This window comes from Urocitellus parryii, chromosome 7 (genome assembly GCF_045843805.1).
Source record: "Urocitellus parryii isolate mUroPar1 chromosome 7, mUroPar1.hap1, whole genome shotgun sequence".
Lineage (NCBI taxonomy): Eukaryota > Metazoa > Chordata > Mammalia > Rodentia > Sciuridae > Urocitellus > Urocitellus parryii.
The window spans coordinates 128,437,522-128,463,589 of NC_135537.1; the positions used below are offsets into that span (position 1 = coordinate 128,437,522).

The 26,068-nt window shown below is 43.8% G+C and overlaps 1 protein-coding gene and 1 non-coding gene across 2 annotated transcripts in view; both read right to left on the reverse strand.

Annotated features, from left to right (window-relative positions):
• Positions 1-25,844, reverse strand: part of Ntn1 (netrin 1) — a 176,563-nt gene extending 150,719 nt beyond the window's left edge. The window contains exons 1-2 of the mRNA XM_026390621.2: positions 25,534-25,844; positions 24,015-25,091 (exon numbers count right to left, since the gene is read on the reverse strand). Of these exons, the coding sequence (XP_026246406.1) occupies positions 24,015-25,032 (1,018 nt within the window). The 5' untranslated portion in view covers positions 25,033-25,091; positions 25,534-25,844. The remainder of the gene's footprint in view (positions 1-24,014; positions 25,092-25,533) is intronic.
• Trnaa-agc (transfer RNA alanine (anticodon AGC)) lies at positions 6,440-6,512 on the reverse strand. Its single transcript has one exon. It is a non-coding gene; the product is annotated as a tRNA-Ala (tRNA).
• Positions 25,845-26,068: the final 224 nt, after the last annotated feature.

Consider the following 26,068-nt stretch of genomic DNA (forward strand, 5'->3'; position numbering starts at 1 on the left):
CACATTCTCCACCTAGGGCCTGAAAGATCAAAAGTCAGGCACCCCATGGGGAATCCAGCCAAGCAAACATGAGACCACCCAGACTCTGGGAGAGCCATCTCAGAGCTCCAGTAGAGCTTGCCCCTGAGTGAGGAGCACCCACTGCCTGGGACTGTGAGGCCTTCGTGGCAAGATGCCTCACCTTTGTGAGCCCTCTGTTAAGAGAAGCAGGACACTCCCCCTTTTCACCCATGAATCCACCAGCGCCATGAACCATTTGCTGGCTCTTTGTACAACTGATCATTTCATCTGAGTTAACAGATCTCTTTCATTTCTGGCGAGTGCTCTCTAGATAGGCTACCTAGGGGCAAGACCTTGAAGGTCTCTCTCTCTTTTTTTTTTAATATATACTTTGCAGTAATGTATTTTTTATCCACTGTGTATTAAACACCTGCAATGCACCAGGATATCCTCCTCTTTCCTGAAGACACAAACACAACAGCCAGGCTCTGTTCCTGGGGGGATTCAAGTTTGCTGGGGGTGGGACAGGTACTCAGGAAAGAAAGCTTTTCAGATGTTCTACAGCTAATGCCCACAGAGAACCTGGGTTACACAAGACTTTTGCTTCTAGACTTACTTGTATCTTGGAGAAGCAAGAAGACGAGGTGACTTTCATAACCAGTTAATGGGTAATAAAGTGACCATTAATCCAGGCTTTTACAAACAGCACTCCCAAATACCCTCACACCACAGCAGCAGGAAGGACCATTTCATTCCAATATCTACCATGTTTTGGAAGAAATGGGGCTGGTGTGGGAGGAGAGCTTAAGATAACGGTCAACAAGCTTTTTCTGTAACGGCCAGATAATAAGTACTTTTAGGCTCTGCAGGCCACACGGTCTCTGTTACAACTACTCCACTGTGCTCTGGCCCGGAACCCAACCATAAGACAAGACATCAGCAAATGGGTGTGGCTGTGGTCCAATAAGAACGAATTTATTTTTAAAAAATGGGCAATAGACAGAATATGGCCCCAGGGCCTATGGTTTCATCCTTACTCAGTCCAGCATTGAGGAATCATCAATTTCTGGTTCTTCACTAATTTAAGGAGTTAAATTGATAATCTACTTAGCTGGGGAACGATAGCAAACTCAGTTAAGTCATATATTTCCTGAAACCAATGCTCATCCAAAAGTACCCACCGAGGGCCTTCTCTGTGCCAGAGCCGCGAGGGGTACACAGCTGTGATAAGGAATGCAGTCCCTCTGTCCAGGGCTCATGCGTCAGTCATGGTATCTGACTCCATATCATGGAGTCCTGTCGGTGAGCCACACAGAGCTCTGTCTCTGCCTGAAGCATTATACTGTAGGGTAAGAGCACACTGGTTCACAGAGCCATTTCCAGACTGATAGACATTGTTGTTCAGTCTCAAACCCACAGACACACACCCAGATTTACCAGTGACAGATGTATCTACTACCAATAGACTGAAGCCTTTCTGTGCACATGTAAGTTTCTGTAAGAGGGCGGTGAGAGGTGGGATTGGAACGGCCCAGTCATTTAAAAGACACTTGGTCATGCTAAGAGTCCATGATTGTGCCTTGGATCTGGTTCACGTTCTTAGACATGCTTACCTTTGGTCATATGGGCGACCCAAGGGAAAGAACACAGAGGGAGCTATGTAAAAACATGGGCTGAACCACTACTTGACACCACCACTTCTGATTTACTTTACAATGACTCAACTAAGAGCATCAGAGACTAATGAGATATGGGTCAAAGGGTACAAAGTCACCTGTCCTTGAGATAGCATGAATAAATTATGGAGATGTATCGTACAGGACGGTCAGGGTAACTAATGATATGAAGAAAAGATGTTACATGTTCCCATCACACACACACACACACACACACACACACACACGTGCACAAATAGCTATGTGAGGCAATGGACATGCTAATTCGCTTAACTGTGGTAATCATTTCACAATATATTGGTATATCAAAATATACGGTGTGTTTTAAATACACATCATTTTTATTAGCCAATTATACTTCAGCTGTCCGCCGGATACACGCCCCGGGTGCGCTGGCTGATTTACCTCTGATGAATAGGACCCACGGTCAGTCACAGAGAAGGCTCTTGGCATTCCTGGAGTGGGGGCAGGAGAGCTTCCCGGGACGGTCTAGCCCGTCTGCGAGCTCCGAGGAGCTGGATTTCTGAACTCAAATGCCAAGCCAGGCCTGGCACTGGCCAGGTTGAGAATTTCCTTTGTGTCTGAAAAACCCCTTTTTGTTTGAAGTTGGTGTAACTCGAAGCGGCCTGCCAAGCAGAGCCGGTGAGAAAGTTCCTAGTCCAGGCTGCTTTCCCGGGGCCCCCACCGTGCTCTCTGCCCTTGCCAGGGCCACTTCCCCATCTCATCCCCCTGGGTCAAAATCCGCCCCCTCTCCTGTGAGCCACCTTTTTTCAGCTACCAGGCCAGGGTGCTGAGGTGGCTCGGTGCCAGGCTGAAACAGCCCAGAAATGAGGATTTATATTCTCTCACTCCAAGGTCAGAGGGGGACCGAGTTGAACCACACAGAAAATCCCCCTCTGAGTGCGTGAGCCACTGGAGAGGCCTGGGATTTATTTCCCGAGCACCTGGTAGCACAAGCACTATGGTTAGTAAAAATTCTCTTCCATAGCTTCAATGATCCCTTAGGACATAGACATGATTATCCCCACTTCACAGATGAGGAAACTGAGGCTGAGATGCTCCAGATCTAGCTGGTCCAGGATGGAGCTGGGAGTGTAGGTGAGGCTTACCTAATTCTAAAACTTGAGCTTTTTTTTTTTTTTTCCACGATACCCATAGTTTCAAACTGAGACTCATGATACTTGAGGACGGTGATTTAAAAACAAAAACAAACAAAAAAAAAAAACTCTCAATTTGAAATAATTTTAGATTTAACAAAAATCCCATGAGATGGTGCAAAGAAGTTGTATGCCCTTCACTCATTCCCCAAACATTAATTATCTGCTACGTTCATCCCATCATGATGACAACCAGGAAATTGAATATTATTATCTGATCTACAAACCTTATTCTGCTTTCATCAACTGTTCCCCTAAAGACCTTTGCTGGTCGGAATGGATCCAGTCCCGACTCTTACACGGCGTGTAGGTCTCCTTGGTCTCCTTCAGTCTGGGACAGTCTCTCAGCCTCTCAGACTTCAATGACCTTGATGTTCTTCAAGAGTACTGGCCATTGGTTTTCTAGAATGTCTCTCTTTGGGGATCATCTGATTTTCTTCATTATTAAATTCAAGTTATGCATTTTAGCAAGAATCCCACAGAATCCTTCTTGGGGCAGACTGTCAGACAGCCCATGAAGTCAGACTGTCTATCCTGTGACGGGTAACGCTGTCTCTGATCCCATGGTTAATGTGGCATCTGCCAGGTTTCTTCACTGTGAGGTTACTTTTTCCTTTTGTATCTGTAGAAAGAAGCCCTGACTAGTTCTATGTAAATATCCCATTTTTCATCATGTTTTATCCCTCACTTTAGAAGATCTGGCGAGTCTTGTCTGCAACCATTGGTTATTTTTAACAAACAAATATTTTCTATTTTCATGGTTCTCTCTACATCTGTTCTCTGGAACTCTACTGGAAGGAACAATGAACTGTGATTCTTAAAATTCTGGTGTGTGTTTGTTTCACCTAAAGTTTTCCCCAAAATAGAGATTTCTAGGTCCTCCACCCAGAGATCTGACTTCTTTAACTCAGGAGAGGGCTAGGCACTTGTTAGGCAAGTGCTTTACCCAGTGGTAGAGCTACAGCAGGCTGCATCTCCAGCGTGTTTTGTTTTGTTTTAATATTATTGAGATATAATTCACACACCATTCAACTCACCCATTTAAATTGCACAATTCTGTGTCTGTTAGCAAACTCACAAAGTTGTGCATCACCATCTAATTCTAGAACATTTTCATCACCCCGTAGAAGAGAACCATATCCATTAGCAGTCACTCCCCATTTATTTATTCTTTGCTTCTCCATCTCTGGCTACCATTAAACTGCTTTCAGGCTCTATAGATGTGCCTATTCTGGACACTTCATAGGAATTAAATTATATGTGATTATTATGATTGTGACAAACTTCTTAGCACCATATTTGCAAGGAATATGCATGTCTTAGTATGTGTGAATACTCCATTCTTTTCTATGGCTAGATAATATTTCATTATATGGATATACTATATTTTATTTATTTGTTCATCAGCTGATGGGCATTTGGATGGTATTTGCTTTTTGGCTCTTATGAATAATGTTGCTATGAACATCTGCAGACAGGTATACACCTAGTAGTTCTGGGATTGTTGGGTCATATCATAGGTATGTTTCACCTTTTGTGGAATTACTTTCTAACATGGCTGCAATGTTTTATATTCCCACCAGCAGTGCAGGAGAATGTCAATTTCTCCACATCCTCACCAATACTCATTCTTATCTGTCCTTTTAATGATAACCATCCTAGAGGGTGTGAAGAGTCATCTTGTTGTAGGGGTTTTTTGGTTTTGGTATCAGGGATTGAACCCAGGGGAGCTTAACCATTGAGCCACATCCCCAGCCCTTTTTTATATTTTATTTTGAGACAGAGTCTCACTGAGTTGCTTAGGGCCTTACTCAATTGCTGAGGCTGGCTTTGAACTCATGCTTCTCCTGCCTCTGCCTCCTGAGCTGCTGGGGATTACAGGCACCCACCAATAGCCCAGCCTCACTGTGATTTTGATTTGCATTTCCCTGATTGCTAATAATGCTAAACATCTTTTCATGTGCTCATGGGCCATTGTACGCCTTCCTTAGAGAAATATCTATTCAAGTCTTTTGCCAGTTTTTAAATTGGGTTGTTGTTCGGTTCTAAGATTTGTTTATATATTCTTCAGATATTCTGCATACTTAACCAGATACAATTTGCAAATATTTTCTATCATTCTGTGGGTTGTCTTTTCATTTTCTTGATATTGACCTTTGGAGCACAAGTTTAAAATTTTTTATAAACATTTATAAAACATTTTACAGTGTTTTTTTTTCCCCTCTGTTTGCACTTGGGATTTTGATAGCAATGCTCTATGAACAACTCCAAGAGAATTTTTCCAATGGCTTGATAAATATATCATAGAGGATATGTTGTTAAAATTGGTTGCCATGAAGTTGTTAGTAGTATTACTTCTTTGTGTGTTTGTTGCGGGGTGCTAGAGATTGAACCCAGGGCCTTGCGTGTGCTAAGCAAATGCTCTCCCACTGAGTTACATCCCTAATGGTTTATTTTCCAGCCTTTACCAGATCTCTAATTCCTCATGTTGTTTGTGCCGCCTCCTTTTATTTCCTGACCAATCTTTCCAGATATTTGTTTTTATTAGTGTTTCCGAACAACCCACTTTTGGCTTTGGTGGATCCTGTTGAATATTTGTTTTCTAGTTCATTGACTTCTGCTCTTATTTTTATCTCTTCTCCCTCCCCCACCAACCCCCCCCTTTTTTTCTGGCTTATTCTGTTGATATAAAAAAAAAATTCTTAAATTAGATACTTAGCTCATTAATTTTCAGCTTTTCTCATGCTTCTGGTATTCTATAAAACACACTCCTCTCTTTCGTATCTTTGTCTTTCAGCCATGAATTCATTGCCCCTTGGCAAAGGGATGAGGAGAAACAGTGGAGTGGGTAGCCTGCCCGTTCCTGTAGGAAAAGGCTAAGAAAACACTTCCAGAGAGCTCAGAGCCCTTGGGGGGGTGGGGGTGAGGGGGTGGGGAGGATGTTCCAAAGCCAAACCACGCCATTTGGGGTCATAATTCATTATGGGAGGGGGGCACCCAGTGACAGTGAATCCTCACCATCTTGTCCTTGCAGACTGAATTCTATTTCAGCAAATCTCCTTTGCCAGGCCAAAAGGCAAGGAGGCAGATGCTCATATAAAGACTGGATGAGCCAAAGCAATAAACTCAGCCCCAGCTGTCAGGCCAAACTGCTCCAGCTTCAGGCTAGGAATCATCTTGCCCTTTCCTTTGCTTCTAATTCATATCGCCCGTTAGTTAATTCTAGCCCTGGACCCACTTAATGGTGAACTCCATTATCACCCTTGTAGAAGGTGAGGACTGGAAGGGACAGAGAGATCATTTGTCCAACAGCTTCTCTGCACCAAGGAGACCGGAGCCCAGGTCATATATATTCCATTCCAGTTGATGCCACAGTACGTGTTTTGTGGTGTCAGTAGAAAAAAACCAGCTTTGGACAAGAGATCTAGAGCACGTGCTTAGCCAACATGAGGCCCTGGGTTCAATTCCCAGCACACATACACACACAAAAAAAACAGCTTTATGAATAATGCATCATGCTTGGAATTACACTTTTCAGATACAATTTTTTTAAATATTTATTTTTTAGTTGTAGCTGGACATAATGCCTTTATTTTATTTACTTTTATGTGGTGCTGGGGATTGAACCCAGGGCCTCATGCATGCTAGGCAAGCGCTCTACCACTGAGCCACAACTCCAGCCCATCAGATACAATTTTTGTATCCTCAGCTTCCACTTTGCATTCATTTGCCTTATATGCCTCTGCACAGCTCTTCTTTTTAAGGGTTATAAATGATTCGGTCACTTAATTTGTCAAAGACTGACAGTCACACATTAAAGTCTTCTATTAATATGTCCAGCAAAAAGAAAGCCAGAAATATAGGGTGTCTGAAGAAAAATATCACAATAAGACTGATTTAATAAATATATTGAACTTTGTACACTAAAAATAGTTCTTTTTCAGTTACCATGGAACACTGATGGAGGGGATTACACACACACACACACACACACACACACACACACACTAGATTTTTCTAAAAAACAAACACAAACCAAACCAAAAAACTGTACTACCTGTACTACCAGCTGTGATAAACTAACATTATACATTAATTCCTAAACAATATGTGGTTTAGGACCTAACCCCCTGTAAATGAAAATCCAATTCATAAATAACTTGCAGGAATATATATATATATATATATATATATATAAACTTCAATGACACATTCACTTATAAAAACAATGACAATGAAGATAATCTGATTAAAATTTGAGGGAAGTAGTCAAAGCTACTCTAGAGAGGAAAAGTCATTGCTTTCAAGTGGCTTTATTGTAAAATAAGAATAAAAAGATAACATTAGCTAAACTGAGCATTCAACTCAAAAAAATTAGAAGGATCCCCAAAATGCCCAAGAAATTAATAAGTGTTAAAAATTAGAGAATAAGAAAGCAATAAAACTTACTCAAAAATAGGCAGCATCCTGGAATAGTAAGGTGATAAGAACACTGACTGAGAATAGACAGATCCTGTTGGAATTACATCTCCACCTTAGGACTTTATCGCTGTGTGACTTCAGACAAGTTAAATGTCTTAACTACTCAATCATCTGTACGATGGGAATAATAGTACTCATTCAGAGTTGTAAAGATTTTTTAACATTAGACAGTATATCCAAAGTTCTTAGCACTGGGTCTAGCACACAGTGGGTATTCAATAAATATAATCAAGTGTTACTGCCGTTGGTTCCAAAAATTTCAAGAAAGCAACTAAGCCTAAGCAGAGAGTGAGAATAAATGTTCACCATTAGAAATTAGAAAGATGATATAGGCACATATGGAAATTTTTAATATATTTGTAGTGATTACCATATATAGCTCTTTGCTTAAAAAAATGAAAATCTGGGAAAAGATTACTTTCTTGGATAATAAATTACCATATTTGACTCAAAAAAATGGTTGAAAATTCCTGAACAAACATATAAGCATGGAATAAATTGAAATGGTTATCAAATAACTAATTCAAAAAATGGAAGGGCCCAGATGGGCTAATTCTAGCAAACCTACAAGGACCAGCTATTTCTCATGCTACTTAAACTATTCCAGAGCACAGGCCAGAATGGAAACTCCCCACTTCATTTTACAAAGTTAGAATTTATACAAAGGACAATATAAGGACAGGAAAGAGTGTGCATATATGAATATATAACAGTGAATCCCAACATGGTATATAATTAAAATGCATCAATAAAAAATTGTGGAAAACATAAAGAAGGGAAATTTCAGGCAAATCTCATTTTTGAACATCGATATAAAAATCACAGGTGTGGTGATGCATACCTACAATCCCAGGAGCTTGGGAGGCTCAGGCAGGAGGATTGGGAGTTCAAAGCCAGCCTCAGCAAAAGAGAGGCACTAAACAACTCAGTGAGACCCTGTCTCTAAAAAAAAAAAAAAATACAAAACAGAGCTTCGGATGAGGCTCAGTGGTTGAGTGACCTTGAGTTCAATCCCTGCTAACAAAACAAAACAAACAAACAAAAAACTAGGAGAGAATGATATATCACCAAATGGACTTTATTCCAAGAATTTTGAAATAATTCAAATTTAGGCAATCACAAAACCACAATAAGACTTCACTTCACTTCATATCCACCAGAATTGGCTGTAATCAGAAAGATACATATTAAATGTTGATGAGAATATAGGGAAACTGGAACTCTCGTATGTTGCTGGTGGGAATATAAAATGGTACAGCTCTTGGGAAACCAGTTTGAGTTTCTCAAAAAGTTAAACACAGAGTTACCATATAACCCAGCCAGTCTACTCCTAGGTGATCTACCCAAGAGAAATAAAAACATATGTTCACACAAAAACATGTACATCAAAGTTCATAACAGCATAATTCATAGTAAACCACAAAGTGAAAATAACTCAAATGTCCATCAGCTGATGAATATATAAATAAATTTGGTATGTTCATACATTGGAATAGTATTCAGCCATAAAAAGAAATAAAACACTAACAATGCTACTATATGGATGAACATGAAAACATGAAGCCAATTGAAAGAAATCAATCCCCAAAGCCATACATTATATGATACTATTCATATTGAATACCCAGAAGAGGCAAATCTATAGAGAATGAAAGTAGATTGGTTGCCCATCGCTGGGGTGGGAGATAGAAAGTGACTGCTAAAAGATATAGACTTCCCTTGGGGAAAGACAAAAATCTGGTGGTGATGATGATGATAATTTTGTGTGGTACTGGGGACTGAACTCAGGGGCATTCTACCACTGAACTACATTATCAGCCATTTTTAATATTTTATTTTGAAATCAGGTCTCACTATAGGTGCCCAAATTGGCTTCAAACTTACAATCCTCCTGCCTCAGCCTCCCAAACTACTGGTAGTAGAGTTCACTTCACCAACCCCGTGAAAAGGATTTTAAAAGAGCAAACTTCCCAGTGTATAGGAAGTAGAAGCCACTCTGTTGATGAAAGGACAAAAGTCTACAAACATTCTCACTGCAATCAGGATCAAAAAAAGGGTACACTTACCATTATTATAGACCATTACTTTGAAGGTCTAGCCAATGCAGTAAGACAAGAAAAATAAATAAAAGATTCAAGAACTGAAAAAGAGGAACTAAAATACTCATGACCTGTGGATTATAGTGGAAGTCCAAACGACCTGTGGATTACAGTGGAAGTCCAAACGATCAGAATTAACCGAGACACTATGAGAACTAATTTAAAGAGTTCAATGAAGTTACAGGTTGCAAAATATATAAAAATCTCAGGGGTGAGGGTGTGCAGCTCAGTGACAAAGTGGCTTGCCTAGCATGTAAAAGACCTTGGTCCCAGTTCAGCAAAAAATAAAATAAAATAAGATAAAAAGTTTTCCTACACATCAGCAATACTTAAGAAGTGAAACAGGAAGGGAAAATATCTCTTTCATAATAGAAATCAAAGTTATAAATACAAAGAAGGAAACTTTTTAAAAATTTTGTGATTCCAATAGGAAGAAATTTACAAACTCTACTGAGGGCAGAAAAAAATACAAATAAGTAGAGACATTCTATGCTTGTTGGTTTCTAGACTTCAAATTGCAAATCTATTACATAGAATGATTAATATTAAAGTGATTGGAATGACTAATATTAAATCGGGATGATTAATATTAAAGTGATTGGAATGATAAATATTAAATTGGAATGATTAATATTTGTGATTGGCCATATAGAGAAACTAGAACCCTCATACACTGCTGGTATAAATATAGAGTGGTATGGAAAAGTCTGACAATTTCTTAAAAACTTAAACGTATCAACTGCAGCATCCAGACATTCTATTTATCCAAGAGAAACGGAAGCATATGTCCATTCAAAGACCTATATAGGCATATTAATGGCTGCTTTACCTGTAATAGTCAAACTGGAAACAACTTAAAAGTCTATTAGTAGGTAAATGGACAAATTGTGGTATATCTATGCAGCGTATTATCAGTGCACGTACATTATAGATGAGTGAATAACCAAAATAATCATGCAGGGAGGGTGAAAGAAACCAGATTAAAAAACACAACAGTATATATGATTCTTTTTAAACACAACTCTAGAAAAGGCACACTAATATATAATATCAGAGAGCACAATGGTGGAAAAGGGTAGGAGGGATTACCAAGAAAAATTAGGAAACATTTTGGGTTGAAAGGTATGCTCATCCTGATTGTGGTGATGAGGTAAATACTTACATTAAATTTGCCAAATTATGTTTTTATAAATATGTTCACTTTGTTTAATTATCTCTCAATAAATCTATTTTTAAAATTCATCTGGAAGACTCAGAGAGAGAGACAGAGTGTGATTTTGGAGCTATCTAAATAATTGGATCATGACACACAACAGTCAGTTGATACAGTCACAATTTAAAAATTGTAAGTTATCAACCAGTACCAAATTCACTTTAACCCATCAAATTACCAATGATACTTGTAGTTTAACTCGACAAATTCTCTAATGCGGATAAACAAACAACAAATAAGCAACCAAGAATGGCAATGAAAATATCTGAAAAAGAACCAGTGAATAAATACTGAGCCCACCAGATGCACCATTCAGATGGAAAGTGGAAGGAAAATAGGCAGTTTTGTGAAACAAAAGGGAAAATCCAGAAAACAGATCCTAGTTGATATAACACTCAAGCATTTAATAAATACAGCATCTCAGGGACAAAGATTTTTTTCAATAGATGTCACTGAATAACTGGCTAACTATTTCATGAAAAAAAAGAAGATATCCTTACCTCACACCATATGTCATAAGTAATTCCAGATGGATGAAAGATTAAAATACATGACTTCAAGTTCTGGCAACAAGGTGAACTGAGGTAATAAAGAACTTCTACCACTGCAAACATCTAGAAACACTAGACAAAATGTAATTTAAAAAAAAATCAATGCATTGCAGACCTCATAGAAATATAAAAGGAAATTCCTAGGTTGCTGGAGGAAAGAAGAATTTGAAAGCCAACATTGAGTTCCCAGTGATCCAAAGGTGTGAATGAGTAGAAAAGGAAAGAGGAGGAGGAGAGAGAGATGAGGGCCAAGAAAGCCTGGAAATAACCCTTCATGTCTTTAGGCTTGGGTTTTATCACCTACCTGCAGCCAGGAGATGAAGCCTTGCAAATGAGACCTCTGCATTCTTTCTTTTATTGACTATTTAATGAGCATCTACTTATAACCAGCTTCCTGGTGAATGCAACAGAAAAGGAACCCTGGCCTCCTGAAAAATTTACATTCAAACAATTGTTAGAAAGGAATGAATTGAAAAGAATAGGAAGATGGATGATAAATATGATTAATGAGTAAATTACATGGTTTAGTAGGAGGTGATATGTTTTATGGGGAAAAAGTCAGGTGAAGGATGATCTCAGGAGATGGGGGAGAGAGAGAGAGAGATTATAAATGACATAGAGAGACAGACAAGAATTGGGAAGTTATCAGCAGGATGAGTAGGACAGTCAGGACAAGCCTCATTGTGAAGTGATATTAGACCAAAGATTTAACATCTGAGTCCACCTAATCCCCAGGCAGAAGGGCCAGGGACAGGGCTGTAAGGAGGGTGCCTGTAGGGATGTTAGAGTTAGGATATCTAGAGACTGAAACAGTGAACAGAGGGAGGGAGAGGGCTAGGAGGCACCACAGAGAGAAGCAGGGATCAGACTAGGTGGGCTTTTACAGCCATTGCAAGAGCTAATACACAGGAGTGACCTCTCACTGCTACCCTGGGAACAGGAGGTAAGGGGGCAAGCAGTAATGGAGGTCACAAAAACCTGGACCTTTCAAATGTACTCTCCTGAGTAAAAGAGGAACTTAAAAAAAAAAAATCTCTCCATCAGCCTAAGATAGCAGCAAAAGTCTATCAGTACCCAAAATTCTGAGTAAAGAAGGGGAAAAAAGTCTTAATAAATGAGAAAATAAAAACCCCAGAACTGGGAAGTTGAAATGAACGCTCCTCATTCCATACAAGAATTTCCAAGATGACTAATTAATGCAAAAATTGGTCCCAGTCCAATAAAATACCCTCTAGGAATTTGGCAGAATCAATGCAAAAGCTGGATAAGGGCATTTCCATAACTAAGACCAGTGGGATTTCCACAAAATCCCAAATAAAGATAAGCTCACCGTCAGAAAGTTACAAAACACATAAGGAAATCATTCACCATGAGTAAAGGTCAGCAGACAAACAAGCAGGAGGATCAGTACCCCCAAGAAGTTGAGATCATCCATCAAACCAATAAGGATCATGGGATAAGTTATGTTGAAGACATTGACAAGGAATAATGTGGAGCAGAAGGAGCCAGATATTGTATGATTTCACTTCCATAAAGTTCAAAAATAGGCAAAACTCAAATCTATGGTGTGAGAAGTCCAAATGGTAGTTACATTGGAGAAATGATGGTTGGGAGGAGCTTAAAGAAGCCTCTGGAAATACTTCCTTTTGGTGGTGGTCAGTGCTAGGAACTGAACCCAGCACCTTGCACATGCTAGACATACACTCTACCCATGAGCTACACTCCCAACCCTTTTCATTTCTTGAGACAGGGTCTCTCCATAAGTTGCTCAAGCTGGCTTGAGACTTGCAGTCCTCCTGCCTCAGCCTCCCAGATAGCCGGAATACCAGGTGTGCACACCAATACACCCAGCTGGAAACATTTAATTTCTTGGCTACAGTGCTAGATACCTGGGTGAGTTTACATTGTGAAATGCATGCAGGTGAACACACATGATTTGGAGAGAAAACTGGTGAGCACACATGCATGCCACAGAATACAGAGTAGCAAAGCTGAAGATGGGCTTTGTAGTCCAAGCCCTTATCTTACAGAGGAGAAAACTGATGTCCAGAGAGCTACAGGGACTTGCGTCAAATCCCCTTTGCTTCCCAATGTGAACAGTTCTCTCTGAAAGGGTGTACGGAGACTAAAGATGCAAGGTAACCAGACACAGTGGAGGAGAACAAGACCCGAGAGCCACATTGCTTAGATTCTAATTTCCACTTGGCCACCTACTAGGCAGGTGACCTTGGATAAATACCCTAGTTCCACCGTGTGCCTCGGTTTCTTCACCCGAGAAATGGTGTACAAATGCCAATTTATACAGCTACTTTCTACTGAGTGAAATAACCACTACCTATCAAAGCTGAACAGATACTTATACCCTATGCCCAGGAATCCCACTTCTCGATACTTACTCAGCAGAAGTTCATTCATATGGGCCCCAAAAGACATGGGCAAGTATGGTCAGGGCTGCACTAATTTTAATAGCCAAGACCTGGAAAAAAAGTTAAAGGTCTGCCCTACATGGAATGGAGAAATACACTATGATACATTTATATCAGAATTCCAGATAAACAATAAGAGCTAATTTGGGGATAATTAGCAATAATGGAACCCACCTCGAAGGACTGTTCCAAGACTAAATGAGGCAGTACTTATAAAATGTTTAGAACAGTTCATGGCAAACGTAAGGACTATGACAATGCGTGCTGCTGAAAGTCCTAAGTCTAGGATCAGAATCCGTCTCTGGAGCTCCTTCTAAGACCCTTTCTCTGAGTCCCCCTCCAAGCAAACACAAGGTGGTCTAGAGCTGGGCTCCCAGGCCACCAAGCCTCAAGGCACAGAGACTGAAGTAGCTTACCCAAGCTCACACTCTGACACCGGAAGCCAAAAATGGGTTCTCTCATCCCAACCACCACACATAGATCTTAGTATTTCATATACCACCAAACAGAAAGTTGTATTCTCTGACCTTGATTTAGAACCAAGTATTCTAAGGATCAGGAAAAACGGAACTTGCTTTTCACTTCTACACCGGATCATGTTTTTCTGTAGACATCTTTGATTTAAAACAAAGACTTCTGGTTCAAACAACAAACCAGGATGAGAAATACAGAGGAAGACGGAGTCCCCCAGTTCTTCCCTACAATTTCTGGGTACCACGATGGCAAATCTGCCCCTGAGTGCGGTTTAAGAAGGATTGATTTCTGTGGCTTGGAGTAAGAGGCAATTTCCTTCCCCGCGGTGGCATGAGAGGCCAAGTTATTTTCTCACTGTGAATTCTCTCCAGGTCTGAGCCACGAAGGGAGACAGGGCTGGGTCTGGGAATCAAGAGTTGGCTGAGACCAACCTGCCCACCTCTGAGATCTGGGCTTTGGGGAGAGGAAAACAAGTTGGCCACAGGGCTGAGGGCCGCCCAACCTCAAGGTACTTTCATGTTTCGGAGGCCAAATTCGGTATCTGTAAACACAATGTGTTTCCTTTTTCATGCTGGGATTGGAACTGTTATTGTTCAGCACTTTCTACACCGGCCCAAATGTAAGCAGAATGCTGAGGGTAGCAGCTTCTGAGAGTCCGAGTCTCTCCATACCACACGGATGCGGTTTGGGATTGAGGGAACAACAGTCTTCAGGTGACCCAGGAAGCCTCAGGCATGGTGCCCTGACCCAGGATGCGACAGAGATAAGCTTCTGTCTCAAACTCCAGGGCACTTTGGGAAGAGCTGCCAGAGAACTTCCGAGGCGGTGTTCCTGGGAAAACCACTCTTTCCAGAGAACCACAGTCTCGCAGATTCTTGGCAGAGAGTTGGACATGGTGGTGCACGCTTATAATCCCACTTACAGGAGAGGCTGAGGCAAGAGGATTGCAAATTCAAGGTCAGCCTCCATAAATTAGCAACCCTGTCTCAAAAGAAAATATCAAAAAAGGACTATGAAGAAAATCAAAACACTGCAATAGAACATATCCAGGGGAGAATGTCACATGACTCAAAATCCAACTGAGCACGATGGTGGGCACCTGTAATCCCAGCGGTTTAGGAGGCTGAGGCGGGAGGATCATGAGTTCAAAGCCAGCCTCAGCAATTTCGCAAGGCCCTAAGCAACAACAGGGAGACCCTATCTCTAAATAAAATATTTAAACAGGGCTGGGGATGTGGCTCAGTGGTTAAGCACCCCTGGGTTCAATCCCTGGTACAAAAAAGAAAAAAAAAATCCAAAATCCAATCCTTTCCTAGAACAAGAGCCAAACTGGAAACCTGGAAACCTACCTCTCCTTCAGACCCATCCAGCACCTGCCCAGGACACATAGTATCACTACAGGGCCCATTCATGTCTATAGCGTAGTACAAGTGAACATGTAACCCCTTGTATGTACACAGATGCCTCAGTGAAAACCTATTTTGCCTGCAGGAAGGGAAACAACTATACTTCTTTGCATCCCCAGACCCAAGAGAGCCACCTGAACAGTGAATGCTCCAGAAATGTCTACTTACAAAGTGCTTCTTTGTCTGCAGGACAGAGGTCAGGGCCAAGGAAAGGTATTCTGGGACTGAAAAGAGCAAAGAGTTTTCATCTTACAGGCTAATTCTGCCTCCGGAATAATGGCTGCCTAAGGAATGATACTGAGACAGATTCTAATACCATAAGATCATTCCTGGACCTAGAAGAAAAGTGAGATGCAGTCAATTAGCAATGTACCTCTCTAGGTACAGGCATCCTCTTCCCCCATCCAAGGACCTGCTTTCTGTGGTCACTTACCTGTAGTCAACCAGAGTCCAAAGATATAAAATGGAAAATTCAAAAAAAAAAATAAACTATTGTTAGTTTTCAACTAGGTGGCAGTTCAAACAGCAGGATGAAATTGAAATCTGTCCTGTTCCATTCTGGATATGCTACCTGTTAGTCACTTAATGGTCGTACCCATTATCCAGTCGAGTGTCACAATATCACAGTGCTTACGTTCCAGTAACCCTTATTTTACTTGATAATGGCTCCAAATTTCAAGAGGACCAATGCCAGCAATTCAAATAAGCCAAAGAGAAGTCATAAAGGGATTCTTTTATGAGAATAAGTGAAAGTTTTCAACTTCATAAAGATAGAAAAAAAATCATATGCTGAGGTCTCTGAGCTTCAAAATACAATATTTTGAGAGAGTACATATCCTTATAACTTTTATCATAAAACATTGGTATAATTTTTCTATTTTATGTTTAGTTCTTGTTGCTAATCTCTTATTATGCTTAATTTGCAAGGTAAATTTTATCACTGGTGTGCATATGCAAGAAAAAAACATAGGGTTCGGTACTCTCTGTGATTTCAAGCATCCATGGGGATCTCTGAAGTGTATTCCCTGTGCATCAGCAGGGCCAGGGTGGTGGGGGACTACTGTAGTCCCCACAGCCACACCAAGCAGGAACAGATGAAACCAGAAGCCCTGAAAATAGTAACTGGACAGGCAGGAAATATCCATCACTTTGGGACTTCAAATATGGAATGCAGTATAACATACAGGCCCTCGGGAAACTAAGAACTCATTTCCCTATAGGACCCAATTATTCAAAGCCAGCCCCTTTCAAGATCCCTGTGGTCCTACAGACTGTCTAACTTAAGTGTGGAGCCTCTGGAATGTATGAAAATTGGACACAACAACAAATAACCTCTCTTATCTGCAGGCAGGAAAGGACCCCAGGGAAAATCCAAAAAAAAAAAAAAAATCCAGTGACAGCACAAACCAGGAGGGAGAACAGATGGGACCCCAACTAAAATGTGACCATATGCACAGGGAGCTGAGACCTCCCACCGGCTAGTCCTGAGTCCTCCAGGGAGAAGCATTTCTAGCACCTTCTTCCAGCTTAGGCACTGGCTGTGTTGGGATGTGACCTGGGGTGTGACTTTCTGCTTAGACCTCTGAAAAGCCACCCTTTTGCACAGTCTGGAAGTCGACTCTATGTAGAGAGCCATCTTTCTCCTGGGCCTTCTTTACATGCACAAGCGCACTGCAACCTGAATTCAATTCAGTCTAACTGAAGCTAGAACACGAATCCCAATGGCAGACAGCCCAGGGATTCCCAAGGATGGCCCTGATACAAGCCAAAGCCAGAGCCCACTTTTCTGTTCCTTGACAGTACTTCTGAACCATCGATACAACTGTCCCCTTGGATGGCATCTTCTCTTGTGTTCTGAGCACCAACAGGTGTCTCTGGGAGAAATGTCCATCCCAAAGGAGGCACGGGCTAGGAGCTTAAGTGTTGTAGAAAAAGGTTCTGGGCAAAAGACATCCTGCCCGGCGTGGTAGCACACACCTGTAATCCCAGCACCCTTCCTGTCTCAGCCTCAGCAACTTAGAGAGGCCTTAAGCAACTTAGTGAGACCCTGTCTCAAAATAAAAAGAGCTGGGGGTGTGGCTTATCTGGGTTCAATCCCCAGTACCCCCTCCAAAAAAAGACATCCCACATCTCATCAATTTCATGGCTACAAGTCCCTCTCTCCATCAGAGAAGAAAACTGGTACCGAATAATATAATCAGGGCTGAACCCACACCTAGCCAAGGCCATGTAGAAATTACTGATGGATAGTTCTACAGATTAAAACTGACCATTGGAATTGGCCTCTGCCTTTTGTCACAGAGGGAAATTTACATAAAGTGCATAATTTTGCAAGAGTAAGTTAAAACCTGCTTCGGAGTTTACAACAGAGATTCACTCTTGGAGCAAGAATACAAGAATGCAGGCTAGGTATATAGTTCAGTGGCAGAGCACTTGCCTAGTATGTGTGCAAAAAGAAAGAAAGAAAAAAAGAAAAAAAACCAGGAATGCAATACCGAACTCAGTACAATACACCAGTCAAACCTCATGAAGCAGATAGCTTTGAGGCGAACGTCCCCAGCAAGGGGACTGGCCCAGGCAGCTCACTTGATTCCGAGTGCTATTCAGAGCAACCATCCCTTGGAGTTGGTTATAATAGGACACGGCTTTTATATGATCCGCCTTGGAAACAAACGCGGCCGATACCCCCCTGCTCTCTCCGATGCGTCCTGCAGACTTGTCCACACTTAGTCCTGTGTGTGTACAAACTGCCCTTTGGTGGCAGGGACATCTGTTTTTTTGAAAAGCTTCCGTTCCTTGTGGCAATCTGATTAATTGAACAAAGCACACAGAAAGCACCTCCTATCATGCCTGACCCTCGGTAGGGGTTTGTGGTCTGTCTTTAGGACACAACCTGACAACCACCTGGGACTGACATTCTCAACTCTGGCAGTTCACTGGGCCACCCAAACCAACACCACGCCTTCTCAGGCTGCAGTGACCACAAGGGCTCCCAGACGACAGGCAAAATGCTGTATGCCACTCTCCAAGTATTAGGCTTAAGTCCTGAGCATTTCAAAAGCCCTCCGAGACCTCCCGTCTCCCTCTAATGAAAGGCACTGCAGAAACCCAAGGTATGATTATCACTTCTGAGAGCAAGAAAAAAAAAAATACTGGCTCACAAAATATCCATACTTGTGCATCCACAGATAAGGCTGTTTTATAATCCAGTTCCCTGGAGAGCCATTTATTTTGGTGAAGCCAGTGTGCATAGCAGACACTGTAGAAGCCATCAAGATAACACGAATAACAACCCAGTGGACTTTTGAAGTGTAAACATAAAAGTCTATTAAGAATACAATGTTGGTTTAATCCCAAGACAAAAAAATTTGCTTAATGAAAAGCACAACTCATCTCAAGAAGGAAATATCGATACCAGCTGTGAGCAGAAAAATGAGGGGATTCCGTCCAGGGAACATCTGAATCGCAACCCACTGCCTTTCCAATATTTACTCTGGACATAAAGTCTCAAATACTTTTCCGAGGATCTCATTTTTCTACAGGAAGAGGAGGTCAGAGAGGAGTCTGGGCAGAGCTAAAGAAGAACTTGGCAGAGCCCAGAAATGCAAAGACCTGCCCTACTCCTCCACCCCACCCCCAGAAGGTCTGCCCTGACAAACTTGCTTCCCTTCTCTGGACAGAGTTGGGAGCAGCCTCCTTGCCCCAACAGAGGTTCCTGCCCACCAGGTGCTAATGAGCACCTGAGCGGAGACCTTCACTCCAGCTGCCATGAGCCTACAGAGAGAAATGACAACCTGAGCTGATTCCTACAGTTGCACCTAGCAGCTGGACTAGGACTCGTCATTTTTAGCCCTTTCCTGGATTCTTTCCATATATTCTGGCGAAGCAATGGGATGGTGAGCACTAGGGTGAGAAGAGAAAAATCTTCAGATGACCAGTTCTACCTCACCACTTTTGAAGGGGGTTAGTGGGGATTTAACCCAAGGAGGCTTAACCACAGAGCTACATTCCCAGTCCTTTTTGTTTATTTATTTTTTTCTTATTTTAGGGTATCACTAAGTTGCTTAGGGCCCCACCTTGAGCAACAAGATTGATGCTAGTCTTACACTGGCACCCTTCCTGTCTCAGCCTCCAGAGTGGTTGCCATTACAGGTATGGGCCATCACACCTGGAGTCTCACCACCTTTGGGAATGATCACAGGCATTCTGAAATCAAGAAGTGAAATCAGCAACACCTGCAGGTGTCGAGAACCCACAGCAAAGTATTTACACCACTTCTCTCACAGTCCTACCTCCCATCTCCCACCAGGCCTGCGGGCTAAGACAAATAGAGAAAAAAACTTATAGACAACTTCAGACTTCAGTGTGTATGAATGTAATATAATCATGGGATATAATAAAACACAACACAACTAGGGAGCCTCCTCCAGTTTTAGCAAGAAGTAACAGGTTGTTCCCGCTTTTCTCCTGTGCATGAATGAATGGTAGTCATTCAGTCATTCATTCACTCAATCATCCATCCATCTATCCGCCCATCTACTCTACAGCACAGTGGATGTTATAAAACAATGAACAAATATCATTCTGGAGCCCCATCCTCACCACCTACTAGCTATGTGGCTTTGGGTAAGCCATGTACTGCCTCTAAGCCATGGCTTCCTCATCTCTAAAATACAGAGGAATGCTTTTATTAGTGTATTAGACTAGTTACAATGACTAAATGATTAAATTAATGGGAGTGCTTGGCAAAGAATAAACCCCCAAGGGTTAATCACCATAATGATAGTAATTATAACAATTACTATTAAAAACATGTACTTGTCCACAGTTATGCACCAGGTTCTGGACTAGGCAGCAAATACTTTTAGCCTTCTGATTTTCCAAGGGTCTTTAGTGGGGCATTGGTTTTCTCAGGGCAACACCTCTAATATGATCTCCCAGGCTTGCCAGGGATGAGGGTGGGCCCGAGCACCAGAGCCACTTACAGCATGAGAACCCTGTCCCAAAGCCATGTTTAAACAATTATGAGCATTATGTTGCAGGCACCCATAACCATAGGAGGCCAGCCTAACATGGTGCTCATCTTGCAGAGGCATCTTTTGTGTGTGGGTTTTGGGTTACAGACGGGCAATGCAAAGCCCTACAGTGAGTCGCAAAACAAGTTTTCATAAGCTCAACCTGTCACAAACCAGGCAGGGGCTCATGCTGACATCCCCACAGTAAGATTAAACAGCATGCTTCATCAGGCACTAAATACTAACACAGCTCCAACGTCAGGGGGACACTGATTAAAACTGATGTCAATAATTTATGAAACACAATATGGTCTTCAGATGCTCTTTTGAGAAAAGGAAGGTGGGGGGAGGGCCTAGCAACCCAGGTGGTTTAAAACTGTTCCTGCATTTTCCCTTGAATATACACACCCCCACCATGCATGGGTGCTTCTTTACACAGTGAATCGTAAATGCACATGTGTATAAAAGCAAGTGAACACTCTGATACATATGGGCGGAAGAAAGTATTTAGTTATTCCACTGAGAGCTGTCGAAGCTGTAACATTATACATAGTCTTGTCTTTCATATTGTTTTGAGGGTTTTTTTTTCCTAGAAGAAATCCAAGATTGCATTTTAAATAAAATTGGGCTTTACAACCATTCACATTTATTCTATAGAGAAACTGACCTTGAATCAACACTTAAATGAAAACTGGAGGGAAGAAAGCATATACGGTACATTTCTTGGTAATCGGTAAGCACCTCCAGCAAATACCATCAACATATTGTCAATTTCTAGGGACTTTTTTCAGGGTGGGGAGTGGATGTTAAGAATGGCATCTTCATCTATTATAAATCATGTCTTATTATTTTGTAAGGGCAAAACACAATGGCACAGTGATAATTTATCAAGACTGATGGTTGGAATTTTTAAAAATATTCTTTCGTCTTCCTTGTAAATAGTCTAGATAGCTTGACTTTCGGTGTCAACAGTGTGAAATTTGAAGGACAGGATTATGTTGGGGAGAAAAAAATCTGAGACACTGATGGTACAAAGTTAGTATCTGAAGGATTTATTTATCCTTTCCTAACACTGTGCTAGGAAAAAGTATCTCAGAACACCTGTCAAACACTAATTCATTCACATATCTCCACTACAGGGCCTTTTCATAAAAAGCCCGACCTTTAATTGTAAATCACTTCTAAATTGTCCTTGCTGGCTTTCTCTTTTTTACAGAATGATGGAAAAAGCACCAAGACTTCAATTAAGACTTTAGGAGAACTTCAATCTGATGTTCCCAGTTATATCTACAAGGTATCAAAACATCTATTCAAAAAGGAAACTATAAATAACTTTAAGAGTTAAATTGGCTTTGCTTTTATAAAATGACTGAATAATTGGCAAGATTTAAAGATACTTTAACTACTGAGAATTAAAATAACTTCAGTAAAAACCAGAAAAAAATATTGTTAGCTGATCATTTATCATGTAGATTATGTACTTATTAGGCCTAATTAAACTTTTTGAACAAAAACCTGCTTGCTAATTACATTAGTTAATATGTTGATTGCTCAATTGAGCTTTAAAAAAAAAAAAAGTCAATCCAATTTGTGCTTTGGTCGGAAAAACAAAATCCTAAACTATAGAGAGTATTTCAAGAACATGACCATCATCCTAACAGATGCAGGTTATTTCTTCACTTCCAAAGTGACAGGGAGCGAAGGGGGTGAGTGGCAAATCGAACAATACCAATGATAACAGGAATCTTCAGGCCAATAACATTTTACCAAAATATCCCATTTATTCGTCTCAATGTATTCACTTGCATTTGTCCAATTAGCCCCCGCTGGTGACCGTACAAAGTCATCTTTCATATGCATATACAAACTAAAACTGATAGCAAAACCCTGGGAAACCCTTTAAATGTCAATAAAGGGCTTTTCCGCACAAAAGGAAGAAAAGAAAAGAGGAAAGGGAGAGAAGAGATGGGAAAAACCAACATTTCTGAGGGAATTGAGCAGATCAAAGGAACTTTACTCTCCAAGACCTCTAAGTCGGGGTATAACTACTCAGCAGAATCCTGAAAAGTCTCTTCAAACTGGAAGCCAATTCTGTTCCTTGAAGGAGGGGGGATGAACAATTAGGTCCGCAGAAGCGGGACACATTGAGTGTAAAAAAATGGAGGCCCGGACTGCCCCGTCTGCAGACCAGGGCGCCTGCCTGGGCCTCTGTGCGGAATGGAACCTCCAAGACATGTTTTCCATTGGCTTGCTCAAAAGTTCTATATCCACAGTCATGAGGCACAAACTATTCGACAACAACATGACACAATTAATCAGAACCAGACCGCAAAACGTGTGTTTCTGGGGACCAGCAAACTTTGCAATGTGCCTCAGAGGGTGAAGCAATTCAAGAGACTCACACTGGCTGGTTTGGGGTTGGGGGATGGGGAGGAAAAAATCTTTACGTTCACAAAAGATGCACACCAAATGGCACATTTATGAACTAACTGATTTTCACTGCAATCACTACGGGATTTGGCAATGTACACATTATCCTGAAAAAAGTAAGATATTGTCTTACAACCTTCTCTCTTTCTGGAGAGAAATTGATGCCTGAGATTTTCTACACCAACAAAGTTGTACAATTCAGAAGTAGAGCGTAGCCTCATTTCTGACCCAGGCGTATTCACTGGTGCCCAGTTTTGTCAGATTTCTCTTTCAGGAATTGAAACTCTATTAAAAATCCAGACGCTGGGCCCTTAGTTAATTCAAAACTGTTTAATTTCACCAAACCCTGAAGCGAACAACAACAACAAAAAAATCTGGTATACTTCTTTTTTAGACCAGGATTGAATTAGTTTAAAATAGTTACTGAACCCTCCTTTGTAATCTGTAGATAGTAATTAATTAAAATCACATCACTCTTCTTTGCTAACGCAAACACGATGTTCAAAAGAGAAAAGATTTTTTTTTTTCCAAACCATAAAAAGACAAATGGAGGGTGCAAGAGTGATATTCATCGGGTACCAAACCGCCTCAAACTGCCATCTCCCAAGGGATTTGTGATTGTGGCGCGGTAACTTCCGGGAAACAGGACCCAGGTTCCCAACCGCACGCCCAGCTGCAACACTAGAAAAGGGGGGTGGGGTGGAGGTGAATCCCAGGGACTAGCCAGACGGAGAAGAAGGCAATGAATGTATTTCCCGTTTGGATCCGGGATTATGGAAACCTGTCGGCAATTTTTTTCCAAACCACTCCCCCCCCCCCCAAACCCGACCCTCAGCAGCTGCTTCTTGGCTTAGCTGAGTGCACTGGGCGCAAATCGGGCACCCACAGAGAGCCCCACGCGAGCGCGTAGACCTCTTTCAGCCCTCCCCCGGCCCCGGACATCCCTGAACACGCCTCCCAGGGTTCCCCGAGACATCCCCACAACCAGCTCTACCGGGATGGTGTCGCGCCTGCGTTCCCGCGTACCCGCCTTGCGCCAGGAGCTGTTGCCCGCCTCCCCAACCACCGCGCGTTGCCCCACTCACCCACGCACTCGTTGGCTTCGCGGGCTGTGGCGCGTTGCCAGGGCCGATCATAGTGGAAAGGTTTGCAGCGGTCGCATTCCGGGCCGGCCGTGTTGTGCCTGCAGTCGCACACCAGGCTGTCGTCGCGGTCGCGCACGCAACGAGCCGCGTGGCCGTTGCACTTGCAGCGGCCACCCACCTGCAGGTCCGACACAGCATAGAAGTACGAGTCGCGCGCCAGCTCCGAGTCGTCCTCGTTCTCGTCGCCAAATGTGTGCAGGCGGCTGAAGGCCACGCGGATATCGGTGGCCGTGACCCAGTCCTGCAACACCGGCGAGTTGTCGAAGTCGTGCGCAGAGGGCCGCCCGTCCAGCGTGCTGAAGGCGATGAGGCCGCCCGAAAGCGGGCGCATGTCGGTGTGCGAGTCGGTGCACACAGCCTCCTGCTCATTCTGCTTGGTGATGGGCGCGCGGTGCGGCCGGTTGTACATCTTGCGGCACTGCGTGGAGTAGAACTGGAAGGGCACCCACGTACGCCCGTAGTCCATGGACTTGTAGATGGCCATGGACTCTGGCCGAGGCGAGCAGAACTGCAGACTCACGTAGGTCACCTCGAACTTTTTGCCGAGGGACAGCGTGAGCGTGACATTGTGCGGGAACTGCAGGTAGTTCTCCGACTGCCAGCACGTCAGGTTGTGCGGGTTGTTGAGGTCGGTGAGGAAGGCTGGAGGATGCGCCTTCTTCGGGTCGGACGCGTTGCAGAGGTGGCACGAGCGCAGCCGCTCCTCGCCGCGCTCGCTCACTACGCAGTAGCGCGCCGGGGGCCGGCCGCAGGTGCTGGACACGCGCACATCCTTGCCGAAGGCCGCATTGACAAAGTCCGGGATGCAGCGGCGCGGGTGGCCGTTCTCGTCCGAGCAGGGGTCGGGCTGCGCCGCTTGGCCAGCGAACATGCTGAGCCCGGGCCCGCCGCGCACCGCGCCCACCAGGCACGCCACCGCCGCCAGCGCAGCCAGCGCCTCCCACACTGGGCGCATCATGCTGCGTCCAGCTTGCCCCGGCCCCGCTGCGGAGTCAGTCCGCCCGCCGCAGAAGGCGCCTGCGGAGAGAGGGGAGCTGCGCTCAGCCAGCCCGCCCCGCCACCTCCAGCCCTCGCGAGGTGGCAGGACGGGCGTGGGCGAAGGCCGGCACCAACCCCGGGTCCGATTGCCCGTCTCGCTCCCCCCGAAGTCCCCGGGGCAGGCGGATCCGGGGACCTCCGAGCCCGCACCACCCGCAACCCTTCTTTCCGACTGGTGAGCCAGGGCAGCGGGCGAAGGCTCGGTTTCCTGGCCACTACAGCCTCCACGCTGCCGGAGGAGCATGCCCGCACCCATCTGCCAGTCCGCGACCAACCCACCTCGCACCCCAAGTCTTGGACGCAGGAGAGCTAGGGTGTCCCCCAACCCCATACGGCCCGCGCCCATTCCCCCCGCATCCTGGGGTCCCTCTCAGCTGCCCCCGATTGCGTCCCGCCAGGGAGTGTGCGTTCGGGACTTTACCTCTAGTGAGGGTAAAAGAGAAAGAAAAGTTTGCCTGGCTCTGGCCGGGGAGCCCGCGCGCCGGACGGCGGAGAGCCTCTCGCTGGCTGCTAGCAGGCGCGTCCTGCCTCAGCGCGGGCTTGCCAGCTCCATGCCCGGCGCGGCCGCCGCTGCCCCAGCCCCGGCCCCGGCTGCCGCCGCCGCCGCCTCTCTTGCCGGAGTGACGACGCGGCCGCCCGGCTCGCGCCGCTCCCGCCGCGGTCGGAGTGCTGCCCTGCCCGCGCCCGGGGCGCACACACACACACTCACGCTCGCTGGCGCGCACTCACACACGCACGCACGCCCCCGAAGGCTCCGCCGCCGCCGCTGCCGCCGCCGCCGCCACTCGCGCTGGGAGTGGGGGGCGGAGGGGAGCGCGGGGGCGGGGCCGCCGGGCGGGGCGCCGGCCAATAACGTCGACGAGCAGCCGCCCGCTCGCCAGCAAAGTTTTAACCCCGGGAAAGAAGAAAGTTAAAGGGAGCCGGCCCCGGACGCTAGAGAGGGCGAGCGGGAGCGG